Source organism: Doryrhamphus excisus, linkage group LG16 (genome assembly GCF_037039965.1).
Source record: "Doryrhamphus excisus strain RoL-2023G ecotype Guam linkage group LG16, RoL_Dexc_Guam_v1.1, whole genome shotgun sequence".
Taxonomy (NCBI): Eukaryota; Metazoa; Chordata; class Actinopteri; order Syngnathiformes; family Syngnathidae; genus Doryrhamphus; species Doryrhamphus excisus.
This window is the reverse complement of record NC_136372.1, coordinates 15,674,146-15,689,161: the sequence shown is the minus strand read 5'-3', so window position 1 is coordinate 15,689,161 and position 15,016 is coordinate 15,674,146. Positions and strand designations below refer to the sequence as shown.

Below are 15,016 nucleotides of genomic sequence, written 5' to 3'. Positions count from 1 at the left end.
AAAAAACCAAGGCTAACCCCTTACGTTTTTTCCAAAAATCGACACCTGAAAAAAATTGTCTTTTTTTGCATTTATGGGTCCTTCCGGGACCCCTGATGAGGGTGTGGGAGGTTTCCACTTCATTCCACATCAGAAAACTGCAATTTAAAGGAGTTGAAAAAAAAGTTGGGAAAAAAAACCCAAGGCTAACCCCTTACGTTTTTTCCAAAAATCAACACCTCAAAAATTTTTTCTTTTTCTGCTTTTCTCGGTCCTTCTGGGACCCCCGATGAGCGTGTGGGAGGTTTCCACTTCATTCCACATCAGAAAACTACAATTTGAAGGAGTTGAAAAAAAAAGTTGGGAAAAAAAACCAAGGCTAACCCCTTACGTTTTTTCCAAAAATCGACACCTGAAAAAAATTTTCTTTTTTTGCATTTATGGGTCCTTCCGGGACCCCCGATGAGCGTGTGGGAGGTTTCCACTTCATTCCACATCAGAAAACTACAATTTGAAGGAGTTGAAAAAAAGTTGGGAAAAAAAACCAAGGCTAACCCCTTACGTTTTTTCCAAAAATCGACACCTGAAAAAAATTGTCTTTTTTTGCATTTATGGGTCCTTCCGGGACCCCTGATGAGGGTGTGGGAGGTTTCCACTTCATTCCACATCAGAAAACTGCAATTTAAAGGAGTTGAAAAAAAAGTTGGGAAAAAAAACCCAAGGCTAACCCCTTACGTTTTTTCCAAAAATCAACACCTCAAAAATTTTTTCTTTTTCTGCTTTTCTCGGTCCTTCTGGGACCCCCGATGAGCGTGTGGGAGGTTTCCACTTCATTCCACATCAGAAAACTACAATTTGAAGGAGTTGAAAAAAAAAGTTGGGAAAAAAACCAAGGCTAACCCCTTACGTTTTTTCCAAAAATCGACACCTGAAAAAAATTTTCTTTTTTTGCATTTATGGGTCCTTCCGGGACCCCCGATGAGCATGTGGGAGGTTTCCACTTCATTCCACATCAGAAAACTACTATTTAAAGGACTTGAAAAAAAAGTTGGGAAAAAAACCCCAAGGCTAACTCCTTACGTTTTTTCCAAAAACGACACCTGAAAAAAATTTTCCTTTTTTGCATTTATGGGTCCTTCCGGGACCCCCGATGAGCGTGTGGGAGGTTTCCACTTCATTCCACATCAGAAAACTACAATTTGAAGGAGTTGAAAAAAAGTTGGGAAAAAAAAACCAAGGCTAACCCCTTACGTTTTTTCCAAAAATCGACACCTGAAAAAAATTGTCTTTTTTTGCATTTATGGGTCCTTCCGGGACCCCTGATGAGGGTGTGGGAGGTTTCCACTTCATTCCACATCAGAAAACTGCAATTTAAAGGAGTTGAAAAAAAAGTTGGGAAAAAAAACCCAAGGCTAACCCCTTACGTTTTTTCCAAAAATCAACACCTCAAAAATTTTTTCTTTTTCTGCTTTTCTCGGTCCTTCTGGGACCCCCGATGAGCGTGTGGGAGGTTTCCACTTCATTCCACATCAGAAAACTGCAATTTAAAGGAGTTGAAAAAAAAGTTGGAAAAAAAAAAACCAAGGCTAACCCCTTACGTTTTTTCCAAAAATCGACACCTGAAAAAGTCTTTTTTTGCATTTATGGGTCCTTCCGGGACCCCCGATGAGCATGTGGGAGGTTTCCACTTCATTCCACATCAGAAAACTGCAATTTAAAAGGAGTTGGAAAAAAAAGTTCGGAAAAAAATAAACCTAAAGGCTAACCCCTTACGTTTTTTTCCAAAAATCAACACCTCAAAAATATGGTGGTTTTTTTTTTTGCATTTCTGTGTCCTTCTGGGAACTTACTAAAATACTTTTCTGATTTTATAACAAATGAATTCACTTTAGTGTACATTATTTTCCATTGGGAGCAATTGTTTTTAAATGAGATACATACCTAAGACACTGAATTGCATTTGACTTAATACAGTCAAATAGATACAGTAAATAAAAGTACGTATTTGAGTATTGTATTTTTTTTTTTACGTCAATGAGCAACCCTAGTACAAAATAAATAGTCATTTTTGTAGTATATGATTCAAAAAATAGCATTGTCATCTTCAAGTCACCCCCTCCTCCCTAATTTGCACACTGACCTTGTCCCTCCCTCTCTCTCTCCTCCTCCTCTCTCTCTCTGCACTCCGCTCTTGTTTACGTGCGCGTTCCCGCGAGCGCAGCCACGCATTTGGGGGCTCGGCCCTACGTAATGGCGTCGGAGGCGCGCGCGCGACTTAAAGCAACGCGTCGTCCCGTGTTGATGTGTCGCAGATTTGAAAAAGTGAGCCAGGAGGACACTCTGCAGGACGCCGACCACGCAGCGAGCGACCTCGGGAGGGATTTGTGTCGCCGGAAGCAAGACTTTATTGTTCCGGACTTTTATTCTTTATTCCCGCCCTTCTATTTCCCCACCAGCCTGGTTGTTTTAGCGCGGGCATGGAGCTGTCATCCATCGGAGACCAAGTGTTCGCAGTGGAGTCCATCACTAAGAAGAGAGTCCGAAAGGTGAGCCACGACACTTTCATCCACTCCGCGGAAACTTACATAACTTATTTTTCCATCTGCTTTCCCACCACCAGTGGAGGAGTATAGCGTCCACGGTGGACACAAACAAGGCCACGCACTTGTCATTGTACTCCTGCGCATAATCGCATATAAAGTATTTTTTTTTTATTCTATAGAAGAGTAAAGTTAAGATGCATGTTTTGTAGAGGATCCCACGCAGATGTAGTGCACTGTGATGGAGAGGGGTGTGCGTGGCGTGATGGTGTCCGATCGGCACTTACATTATTATTATTTTTTTTTATTTAAACGGCATATCTCAATATACATATATATATATATTTATAAAAGTTATTACATGATTACAGCACAACGTACGTCAGGTTCCAATTGTTCCACAATGACGTGACTGTTGCGCAACACGCAGCACGTTGTTTACGCCTTCCCGTGGCCCCGCCTACCAGAGCACACGGTGTACGCTTCTATAGAAGTGTGCGTGCGTGGAGGGGGAAAAAAAAAAAAAAAAAAAAAAAGCGCCCGGCTCGTGTGACCATGTGACGTCATGTCAAATAAAGAATGGGGACGCTTACTGACGTCATTCCTCCGGAGGGTGGGGGAGAAAAATACAGCCCCCCCCTCCCCATTTGCACGTGCACGTACTGTAAGTACATTATGTACACAATCAAACATGGTGTTAATGTATACCTGTTTAGGACATAAATCGACTTTTATCAAATCACATGGGAATCATGGTCCATTTCTTTTATGAACTACAAAAAATATTTCTGTTGTACTAAAATACTCAAAAAAAAAAAGTATAAGTGTGTTAACAGTAGCGGTAGTGTTAGATTTATAAGATTAGCGTAGTAGTTTCCAAACTTTTCACAGTCCTGACATAACTATTTTTAGAAATTCATTCATTATTTTATCCTCACGAGGGTCGCTGGAGCCTATCCCAGCTGTCTTGGGGCAAAAGGCGGGGTATACCCTGGACTGGTAGCCAGCCAGCCAATCACAGGGCACATATAGACAAACAACCATTCACACTCACATTCATACCTAGGGACAATTTGGAGTCGCTAATTAACCTAGCATGCATGATGTTGGAATAATTTTACTTTATTTTAGTTTTATTGTGTGCAACATTCATTGCTGTACGTCCCCCAAGTGCACATTCATTCATTTTGTACCGCTTATCCTCATGAGGGTCATTGGTATGCTGGAGTCTATCCCAGCTGTCTTCAGGCGAGCGGCGGGGTACACCCTGGACTGGTGGCCAGCCAATCACAGGGCACATATAGACAAACAACCATTCACACTCACATTCATACCTATGGACAATTTAGAGTCGCCAATTAACCTAGCATGCATGTTGTTGGAATAATTTTACTTTATTTTAGTTTTATTGTGTGCAAGATTCATTGCTGTACGTCTTACTGCTTATCCTCATGACACATCAACACGGGACGACGCGTTGCTTATCCCAGCCAATCACAGGGCACATATAGACAAACAACCATTCACACTCACATTCATACCTATGGACAATTTGGAGTCCGCTAATTAACCTAGCATGTTTTTGGAATGTGGGAGGAAACCGGAGAACATGCAAACTCCACACAGAGATGGCCGAGGGTGGAATTGAACCCTGGTCTCCTATAGCTGTGAGGTCTGCGCGCTAACCACTCGACCACCGTGCCGCCCTTTTTAGATATTAAATTGATTATTATAGAATTGATTACCTTGGAAAAGGACATCTTGTCCTCTTTAACTGCCATATCATGAATGTAATATATGTATTACATGTAATAGACTAAACTACACATCACAAAGGAGATAATATGGATTATGAATATATGAAATATAATACGTGTATTGTTTATATTGATGTGTCCGTTTCTTGCGCTGTGCAGGGTAACGTGGAGTACCTACTGAAGTGGCAGGGATGGCCCCCCAAGTGAGTCAGCGCTGAGTCATCATCCAATGACTTCATCCCGTTTCCAGCATGGTCACCATGATGATGATGATGATGATTGATGTTCATGTGTGTGTTCATGTTGGTAGGTACAGCACTTGGGAACCCGAGGACAATATTCTGGACCCTTGTTTGGTCCATGCCTACGAAGAGAAGTAAGTGTGGTTGTTTTTTGGGTTATCTATGGTTGGCTAACTGTTGTTGTGGGTCACTCACATTGGTTTTTTTTTTTCTCGTCTCTTTCGGTGGCAGTCAGGAGAAGATCCGAGCTCTGGCCTATCGCAGGAAAGGTCTCCGACCCAGAAGTCTGGTCCTGAGGGTAGAGTATCTATATTGTTTATTCCTGTACAAATGTATAGTCACACTGTAAGCGTCTAGCTTTAACACTCAAGGACATTTTAGAAGATACAGATAAAAACAGTAACGGATAAAATCAACATTTAAGGAATAAATGAAGGACAGTGTGAGGCGTGAGCTTGTGGATGGCCTTGAAAGTACAGGACAGCAATTTAAAAGAGTTGAAAAAAAAGTTGAAAAAAAACCAAAGGCTAACCTCTTACCTTTTTTCCCCAAAAATCAGCACCTGAAAAATATGGTGTTTTTTTGCATTTCTGGGTCCTTCCGGGACCCCCGATGAGGATGTGGGATGTTTCCACTTCATTCCATATCAAAAAACTGCAATTTAAGAGTTGAAAAAAAAAAGTTAAAAAAACAAAATTTTTTCCAAAAATCAACACCTCAAAAAAATTGTCTTTTTTTTTCATTTCTGGGTCCTTCCGGGACCCCCGATGAGGGTGTGGGAGGTTTCCACATCAGAAAACTGCAATTTAAAAGAGTTGAAAAAAAAACCTAAAGGCTAACCCATTACCTTTTTTTCCAAAGATCAACACTTGAAAAATATGGTGTTTTTTTGCATTTCTGGGTCCTTCCGGGACCCCCGATGAGGATGTGGGATGTTTCCACTTCATTCCATATCAAAAAACTGCAATTTAAGAGTTGAAAAAAAAAAGTTAAAAAAACAAAATTTTTTCCAAAAATCAACACCTCAAAAAAATTGTCTTTTTTTTTCATTTCTGGGTCCTTCCGGGACCCCCGATGAGGGTGTGGGAGGTTTCCACATCAGAAAACTGCAATTTAAAAGAGTTGAAAAAAAAACCTAAAGGCTAACCCATTACCTTTTTTTCCAAAGATCAACACTTGAAAAATATGGTGGTTTTTTTGCATTTCTGGGTCCTTCCGGGACTCCTGATGAGGGTGTGGGAGGTTTTTCCACTTCATTCCACATCAGAAAATTGCATTTTAAAAAAGTTGAAAAAAAAGTTGAAAAAAAAAAACAAAGGCTAACCCCTTACGTTTTTTCCAAAGATCAACACCTGAAAAATATGGTGTTTTTTTTGCATTTCTGGGTCCTTCCGGGACTCCTGATGAGGGTGTGGGAGGTTTCCACTTCATTCCACATCAGAAACTGCAATTTAAAAGAGTCGAAAAAAAAGTTAAAAAAAAAGGCTAACCCCTTACCTTTTCTTTCCAAAAATCAACACCTCAAAAATATGGTGGTTTTTTTGCATTTCTGGGTCCTTCTGGGACCCCCGATGAGGATGTGGGGGGTTTCCACTTCATTCCACATCAGAAAACTGCAATTTAAGAGTTGAAAAAAAAGTTTAAAAAAAAACAAAAAAAAAACAAAGGCTAACCCCTTACCATTTTTTCCAAAAATCAACACCTTGAAAAATGTGTCTTTTTTTGCATTTATGGGGCCTTCCGGGACCCCCAATGAGGGTGTGGGAGGTTTCCACTTCATTCCACATCAGAAAACTGCAAATGAAAAGAGTTGAAAAAAAAGTTGGAAAAAAAACAAAGGCTAACCCCTTATCATTTTTTCCAAAAATCAACACCTCAAAAAATTATTTTTTTTTTTGCATTTCTGGGTTCTTCCGGGCCCCTCGATGAGGGTGTGATAGGTTTCCGCTTCATTCCAGAGACTACAGTTGAAAAAAGTTGGAAGAAAAAAAAAAGAGTTCCAATAGTGGATGCGGGAAGAAGGCAGAACGCGAACTAGAAAGCTCATCAAGGAAGTTCTGAGTTAAATAAGTGTCATATTTTGGAGTATCAATCAAGAGCATTGTTGTTATTGTATTGTATTGGATCTCATCAGATCATGAAGGTACCTGAGGTCTCATTTCTGGTTCTCTTTCTAGAACCTCTTCGCCATGGACCTCCGGAGTGCCCACAAGCCTGCGGACAAACCTCCGCCCCGGCTCCGTCTCTCACTCACCCGATCCATGAGCACAGATGTGGACAACGGCGAGCGTGGAGGCCCGTACTGTCGCTCGGCGAGGAGGCGAAACAAGCAGCAGATTTCCAAGCGCAGATCGCTCGCTCGGCCGAGCAGGCAGAAGGTGGCGGACTGGGAAGACACAAGCGAAGAAGAGAAGCAAGAATCGGAAAGCACTGCAGAAGAGCGACGTGAAGACAGCTTATATGGTTTGTTTTTGACCGTGAATATGACATTTGACCTCTAAAGGTGGTTTCTAAATATCTTTTTACCCTTTGAAGGTCCGTCGGAGTGCAGCTCGCCGCCGGCGCTGGAGCGACACGACTTGGAGATGGAGGCGATGGAGGAAAGCGCAGACGTCGTGTGCGACCAATTGTGTGAGGACACTGCCTCAAGGTCGGACGACGGAGCAGGAGACGCGGTTACCACGGGCAACCACGTGTGCGGGGACACAGGTGAAGAGGGGGCGGCGTCACAGCCGGAGAGTCCCGGCGTGCGCTCAGTGATCGCGAGCGTCCAGACGGCGAGTGATAATCAGTGCGTTACCACGACAACGGAAGGCGGTTCGGAGCATTTCGGGAAGGTGATCGTGACAAAAGTGACCATCAACTCGCTGACGGTGACTTTTAAGGAGGCCGCCGAGGCGGAAGGCTTCTTTAGCGGATGTTAGCGGACTTGCCACTCGTTTTGTAACTGATGTAAATACTCATGTTTACAAAGATACACTCCTTTTCCTGCTGAGACGACATTATTGCCTTTGACTTTAAAAGTGATTTTTATTATTGTGGCTTTTACTAGGCAACCAGAATGTCCACAAAAAATGGCTAAAAAGCTCTAAAAAGAGGCAGACGGCAAAGACAGCAGTCAAATAAACACACTACTACTTCCATGCAGCTACTTTTTACTCAGTTGTCCTCAGTGCTTTCCAGCATCCTAAATCTGATACTGTATCTTCTCTCAGGGGCCCGCTTTCCATCGGCCCTCTTTTTTTCTTATGAATACCTTTTTGTGCAGACATCGCCTTTCCGGAGTCAAGTTTATTTCTGTCCCACCAGAAATAAAACAAAAAGACTAAATAAAACAATGACTGCTGCTGCTGCTCAGATGAAGTTCTTGCATTTGAAGGAAGAGGGATGCACAAAAAAAAAGAAGTAATGTTGTGTTTGCTGTCTGTTTTGTCCGTTTTAAGTCCTATAAATGCTACTTGGTTCTATTTTTGTATCACCAGTTGATAGTCGGCTCTTTACACTACTAGCCTTTGTGCTCGTCAAAAGGAGGATGATATCGTTTTACACTGCTGCTGTTAACGCTTTGTAGGATCATGTACGCCAGGAGTACATTAGATGGGACAGTAGTGAGCCTTTGTTATTTATTGCATGTCACGTGTATAAGCTAAACTAACTTATGTGTCTGGAATCGTTTATTTCGACTGCATTTCCGGTAATGATGTAATAAAATAACTATTTGGTTAATAAAAGTTGGTTTATGTACAACCTTTAACCTTTCTAGGTACATGTTTTTTCAAAGAAATTCTAAAGTTAGAACTACATAAGTTTGGATATATGAACTATATTAATCATAATAAATCATCTCATATATCATTTCTATATAATAAAGAATTTGATTATTAATATGTGCGCCTGGGCACATGTATTAGTGTTAGTAAGCAAGATAATCTAGTAAAAACTAGGAGGGTCTGAGACAATAAATGTATAGGCTGGCCACAATAAAAGGTCACTCCAAGAGGCGCTAACAACACTTGTTGTAGACCTTAATTTTTTGTCGTGTGTAAAATCCAGGAGGGTCTGAGCACATAAATCTGTAGGCTGGCCACAATAAAAGGTCACTCCAAGAAGCGCTAACAGCACTTTTGTTGTAGACCTTCATTTTTTGTTGTGTGTAAAATCCAGGAAGGTCTGAGCATATAAGTCTATAGGCTGGCCACAATAAAAGATCACTCCAAGAAGCGCTAACAACACTTTTGTTCTGTGTAAAATCCATGAGGGTCTGAGGATATAAGTTTATAGGCTGGCCACAATAAAAGGTCACTACAAGAAGCGCTAACAACACTTTTGTTGTAGACCTTAATTTTGTGTGTGTAAAATCCAGGAGGGTCTGAGCTGATAAATCTAGAGACTGGCCACAATAAAAGGTCACTCCAAGAAACGCCAACAACACTTTTGTTGTGGAGCTGATATTTTTGTTGCGTGTAAAATCTAGGACGGTCTGAGATGATAAATCTATAGGCTGGACACAATAAAAGGTCACTCCAAGAAGCGCCTACAACATTTTTGTTGTGTGTAAAATCCAGGAGGGTCTAAGCATATAATGTATATGTGTCTAAGCATATAATGTATATGTTAGCCACAATAAAAGGTCTCTCCAAGATGCGCCAACAACACTTTTGTTGTGGAGCTGATATTTTTGTTGTGTGTAAAATCCAGGAGGGTCTGAGCATATAAAAGTCTATTGGCTGGCCACAATAAAAGGTCACTCCAAGAAGTGATAACAACACTTTTGTTGCGGAGCTTAATTTTTTGTTGTGTATAAAATCCAGGACGGTCTGAGGATATAGGTCTATAGACTGGCCACAATAAAAGGTCACTCTAAAAAGCACTAATTTTGCCTGTTTGTTTTGTTGAATGTAATTTCCATGAGAGTCTATCCAAGAAAGGAGTAACTATTGAACCAGACTAAAAAACTGGGTCAATAAATACATGGTAAAATAAAACCAAGGTCTTAACTTTTTACTACAAATGGGGCCAAAAGAATATTCAGTCAGCATTTATACATGTCTTTCACATCTCCACTAGAGGGCGCTTTCAACTAAAGAAAACAAATGAAAATCAGCCAAATGACTACAGTAGTGTCAACCTATTAAAGAAGACTCAATGATCCTACTTGATCTACAAGTGGAAGTGGAAACGGCCATCAGACAGCAGGTGACTTGTCAGTGGATTTCAGTTCAAGGATTACAGGATTAAATTAACGCTTAAATACTTCAAGTGCAAGGCTGCGTTCGGTTTCCTGCTGCAGAGCGGCGTGTTAGCCGCGGTTCTCGTGCGTTTACACTCAAAGGTCATTCTAAACAGCCCTTAATGTACTCTGTAGATGATTTTAGTCATTAAAATGGCAACAGTGTACCGGTATGACTAAGTGCTTACGTTGTTTCTAACTTAACAGGATCTGAGACATTGGTTGACCTAATAATGTGGTGACTTTCACTTTCAAGCTGTTCTTCAACCGCAGACAGCGCTTGTGCGTCAACTTTGGTAAATCATCACAGTGAACATGTATTAGAATTAAAAATACTGCTTGTTATGGAAATGTGTTTCCTTTATTTCTAGGCAGTTAGTTGGGAGTCAATGGTGGTTGGCTGTGGGCTGTGCTCAGTTAAGTCATTTTAATTAGGGAAAAATGGACTGAAGTTAATGACATGTGTTCTCAAGTACAAGCAGGAAGTGGAAAAATGTTAGGGTAAAGCACCCTAACCTAGAGGCAGTTTGCGTCACTTTCACAAGCAGACACATACATTCACACTCAGTATGTTTGTGCAATATTTTGGAAATTAAAGTGAATAATAATAATAATAGGTAGTCGCTCATATTCACTGTCGGACATAATGAAAATAATGCTTCTAACATGTCTTGTTGCGTTCTTACACCAAATCTGTTTATCAAAGTGAGTTCCATAGCCAAGTTTGAGCCGAATTTCAGACCTGGATCGCCTTCTCTGAGGAGCATCGCTGGACATTTTTGTAGGTGTATTTCTGATTTTCATTATTTTTGCGTTCCAACAATAGTATAAATTGTGTTTGTTTTTCTTCACTGTGAACTGGGTCGCTTACATACTGGGATCCACTCAACAACAGCGATAGTGGTTAGCAAACGGCGAAAAAGGTGGCTTCTCTGCGGGTTTTTTTGTTGTTTCCTAAACTTTTTTCTCTCTGTGGTGATGGACTATCTTAGTAATTGCGTTTCCAGAAATACTTTGCAAGAATGGAAACGTATGTGTCAATTTTGCTCGAATTTTAGTAGTTACAGCTATTCTTGTTTAGTGTCTTAGAGACGGTATGACAACTGGATGTGATGTGACATGAAATCCAGCAATAAGTAATGACAGTGCCCCCATGTGGCTACTTTTTGCCTACCTAATGATTATTGATTATTTCAAACATTTATGTATTTGTGTCAAAAATCCATACAGAAACGTCACCAGCCTTTTACCATTTAGTCTGAATGAATCATCAGTGCAAAGTGTGGCAACACGCCACTTACTGTAGCAACAAATGTTTTTTTGTTTTTTTTTGCCAAAATAAAAAATAATAATCGAATGCTGCTAGTTACAAGAAAAGTGGTCTTCAGAAAATAAAAGTTCACATTAAATGGAAAAAATACATTGCAGGTGGTGTTACCTACCTGACATAAGGGAGGGGCTTGTTTGTGTGTGTGTGTGTGTATGCGTGTGCTGCTATAGTATCATACAACGTCTCTGAGTGTTCTTCTTGCTCTTCTTGTTGCTGCGGTTGGTCTCCTTGTATCTTCTGATCTCCCGTACTAGTGAGTAGAACGCTTCCTCTACGCCCTGCCGACAAGACATTGTTTCAATCTCAGTTGTACATACAGATATATACACAAACACACTATATTAAATATATATACATAGTAATTAAAATTATGATATTAATACATTATTTGTATTTTATTTTTTTAATACTTTTTAAAGACAAAACTTTTAAATATTGAAATAAAAAAAAATTATATTATTGTATATTTACATATATACACACACACACACAATATATATGTATATATTCACACGCATAATATAAATATTTTTAAAAATTTGTATTTTTGTCTTATTTCAATATTTAAAAATTTTGTCTTTAAAAAGTATATATACAAATGTATTAATATTTTTATTCATAATTTTTATTTCTATTCATAAATATTTTAATAATTTTTTTATATTTCAAAACATATTTTTGGAAAATAATTAATATAAAAAATGATTTTTAAATTATATTAGTTCAAAATTAAAATACAAATACATTTTAAAAACATGTATTAAATATTTATATTCAAAATATAATTGGCATAAATGACATATGTAGCACCCACTGTAGGCTGTGCTCAAAATGCTTTGGGAGACGTGTTTGTGTCTATGTCCCACAGACCACAGATATCCTAAAAAAAAAAGTTTTACAAATCATGTGCGCCCAAGACAAGCATGCGGCCATCTTTGCCACCACACTTACCTGTCTGGTTTTGGCTGAGGTCTCCACAAAGGGCACGCCGTAACTTCGGGCCAGCTCCTGGGCTTGTCGCGTCTCCACCGAGCGCGAGCTCAGGTCGCTCTTGTTGCCCACCAGCACCATGGGGACACTGTCGCTGTCCTTCACCCTGTTGATCTGCTCTCTGGGGCAAGACAGATGAAGCCACTGACAGTCAAGCTCAACCCGACTCCATCCATGCTGCTTGTAGCCAAGATTTTGCAACAAATGCTTAAAAACACAACTAATCAAACAGGATCTGGTCACATGACCTGTATTATTGTCTGTACGCTTCTATAAGCGTCTCTGCCAGCTCCTGTTTGAGCAATTTCCTAAAAGATATATAATAATTAAACAAAGAAATCCAAATATAACCCAAAAGACATTCAATCTAAACCCGTCTGTGTCAGTTCCGACACTTTAAATTAGTTTCAATTCAATGATCACAAGAATAAAAGAAAAACCTGAGCGGGTTTTGTTCTATTTTGGTGTCTTTGCTTGAGAACTAGTACATATGTTCCCTAAAACAACACTCACACAAAATATCAAACACTAGTTCAAGTAAGAGTTCCGAGCAAGAGGAAGAACTTTCAAAACACTCAACGCTCCTTTGAGTGGATGATGTCATTAACGTACCGTGTACAAGCAATCCCTATCAGGCCTGAGTGGAAATGTGGCCTTCAAGTACCTGTTAGGGTTGTAAATCTCTGTTGATTCAATACGTATCTCGATATGATTAAAAATATATATATTTTAAAAAAAGAATCCTATGATTACGAGTCTTCAGTTCAGGGTCTCAAACACGCGGCCCACGGGCCAAATGTGGCCCGCAGGACACTAGTTTGAGGCCCCCGCCTTGATATAAAAGTTTAATGTTAGTGCGGCCCGCGCAAGTTTGATATGGATGCTGTATGGTATCATGTACCCAGAAAAAAAATATTACGTTTGATTAATGTTCATGTTAAAGGTTAAATAGCTGTTAATAGTTATCCTCCCTATCCGTGTGGAAGTGGTAAGTTTTTGGCTATTTAAGTTGAAAGGAAATAACTTGAAGGCTGCCGTTTAGGTCGCTAGCTCTCTAGTTTGCGAGTTAGCATGTGTCTCAAGACACTGCAGTTGTGCAATATGTTGTAAATAAAAAAAAAAGTATAAATGTGACTATAGTCGTGTTTTGTCATGTCTACAGGGCTCTAATAAGGGTTTGTTAATTTTAATCTGAAAAAAATAATTTGTCTACCCACCAACTATATGTGGTTTCTTAAGATTTATTATTTGCTGTTTTATTATTATTATTATTATTATAATATTTATTTATTACTGATTGATTTTCTTTATTCTTGATTTGTTTATTTATTTTTCATCTTATTTTGTGCAGAAAAATAAAAATTAAGATATTTGAGAACAGTGGAATGTTTTTACTGTAGAAAATCGGAACCAAAGCACTGAAAAAGTTTGTATATTTTTCTGTTTTTAATAAATGCGTTTTGTTTTTGTTTTGGAAAACCTGATGCGGCCCAGCCTTGCCCAGACCCTAGCTCCAGTGGCCCCCAGGTAAATTGATTTTGAGACCCCTGATATAAGGAATTATCGTTCCAGGAGGCGGCTACCGATGGAACCGTATCTCGTATCTCGCATAGTACCTATAGAGGTGAACATCCTCAAAGGATTTGGTGTTGTTGATGGCGTACACGCAGAGGAAGCCCTCCCCCGTCCTCATGTACTGGTCCCTCATGGCGCTGTACTCCTCCTGACCTGCCGTGTCCAGGATGTCCAACAGACACGTCTCTCCGTCGATCACCACCTGCTTCCTGTAGGAGTCCTGCAAGGAAACACAAACACTGCAATTCACACTTTGTGTTGCAATAAACTGAAATGTCAAAAAAAAAACATTGCCAATAAATTGTATACTGTACGGGACCCAAATGCACTGCTACAAAAATATAACATTTACTACTGATTTTTACATTTTTCTATAAATTAATGTACTGTCATGTGAGTGAGGCAGCCATGTTTTGGACTTATTTATACTATTTCTACTCATTTATATCAATAAAGTCCCCTGTGTCACAAGACTTGAGTCATATTTCTTGTTTTACATACAGTACAGTCAGTTAGGTAGTTACAAAACAGCTACAAAGAGTTATGGGATGAGTCAAACACTAACTAGTCACTAATACTAAGCCAAAAGATGCGTTTAGGTACAAACAAGCCAAAGAGTCAAGACAAGATACAAAACCCGGAAATGGCCTTCCCACCTCAATGGTTGGATCATATTCGTCCACAAAGTGGTTCTGGATGAGTTGGATGGTTAGAGCACTCTTGCCCACGCCTCCTGCACCCACCACAACAAGCTTGTACTCCGTCATGCCTGCAAACTGCAAACAAAACAACAAAAATGTCAGCACAAACAATCGTCGTCGTCGTCGTCGTTTGGTTGACCTGCAGGTGAAACTGATAGCATCTGATCTGATACACATTCGACATGGCGACCCTGATTTAACTTTTAACACTCTTGCACATTCTAGTTACGTCACTGTTGTCGTTAATGACTTGCGACAAAGTTTATGTAGAAAAAAGGGAGAAAAGAAAACAAGACTTACCTTTAATAGCGTCTAAATTGATTAGCAGGTCACTAGCAAATGTATGAGATTAGCTTGCTACATAGCTTTAGCCTCTAGACTATTTCCTTCCCCAAAACCACACGAAAAAACCCTTTGAGTAAAGTCGCCGAGCTTTCTTTTTGGCTACAACTGAATATAAAAGACGTCGACAGTTCCAAAAAACTTCTGTACCTTAACTAGCTAAAAGTTGTGAATAAATAAAAGCCGGAATTTATAAAAATCCTCATTAAACCTCCATTGCGGTTCAAGCGGTCCAAATCATTGCGTTAATCCCCTCCTCAAACCTCCAATCAAAAGAGGGCTTTACAACAGACATCAAATTCGTCCAATCGTAGTAGAGATTCAAACTTC

General features: G+C 39.7%; 2 protein-coding genes across 2 annotated transcripts; one reads left to right on the top strand and one right to left on the bottom strand.

The window, feature by feature from the left end:
• Window positions 1–2,234: 2,234 nt before the first annotated feature.
• cbx7a (chromobox homolog 7a) lies at window positions 2,235–9,350 on the top strand. Its single transcript, XM_058050468.2, has 6 exons — window positions 2,235–2,525; window positions 4,436–4,479; window positions 4,587–4,652; window positions 4,750–4,816; window positions 6,696–6,981; window positions 7,054–9,350. Exons 1-6 carry the CDS (start codon window positions 2,457–2,459, stop codon window positions 7,440–7,442), a joined length of 921 nt encoding a protein of 306 aa, XP_057906451.2. The 5' UTR covers window positions 2,235–2,456; the 3' UTR covers window positions 7,443–9,350.
• Window positions 9,351–9,504: 154 nt separating this feature from the next.
• Window positions 9,505–14,950, bottom strand: LOC131102689 (GTPase KRas). The gene is made up of 5 exons (XM_058048151.2): window positions 14,645–14,950; window positions 14,300–14,419; window positions 13,685–13,863; window positions 12,030–12,189; window positions 9,505–11,356 (listed from the first exon to the last, which is right to left on the bottom strand). Exons 2-5 carry the CDS (start codon window positions 14,408–14,410, stop codon window positions 11,243–11,245), a joined length of 564 nt encoding a protein of 187 aa, XP_057904134.1. The 5' UTR covers window positions 14,411–14,419; window positions 14,645–14,950; the 3' UTR covers window positions 9,505–11,242.
• Between the last annotated feature and the right edge of the window lie 66 nt (window positions 14,951–15,016).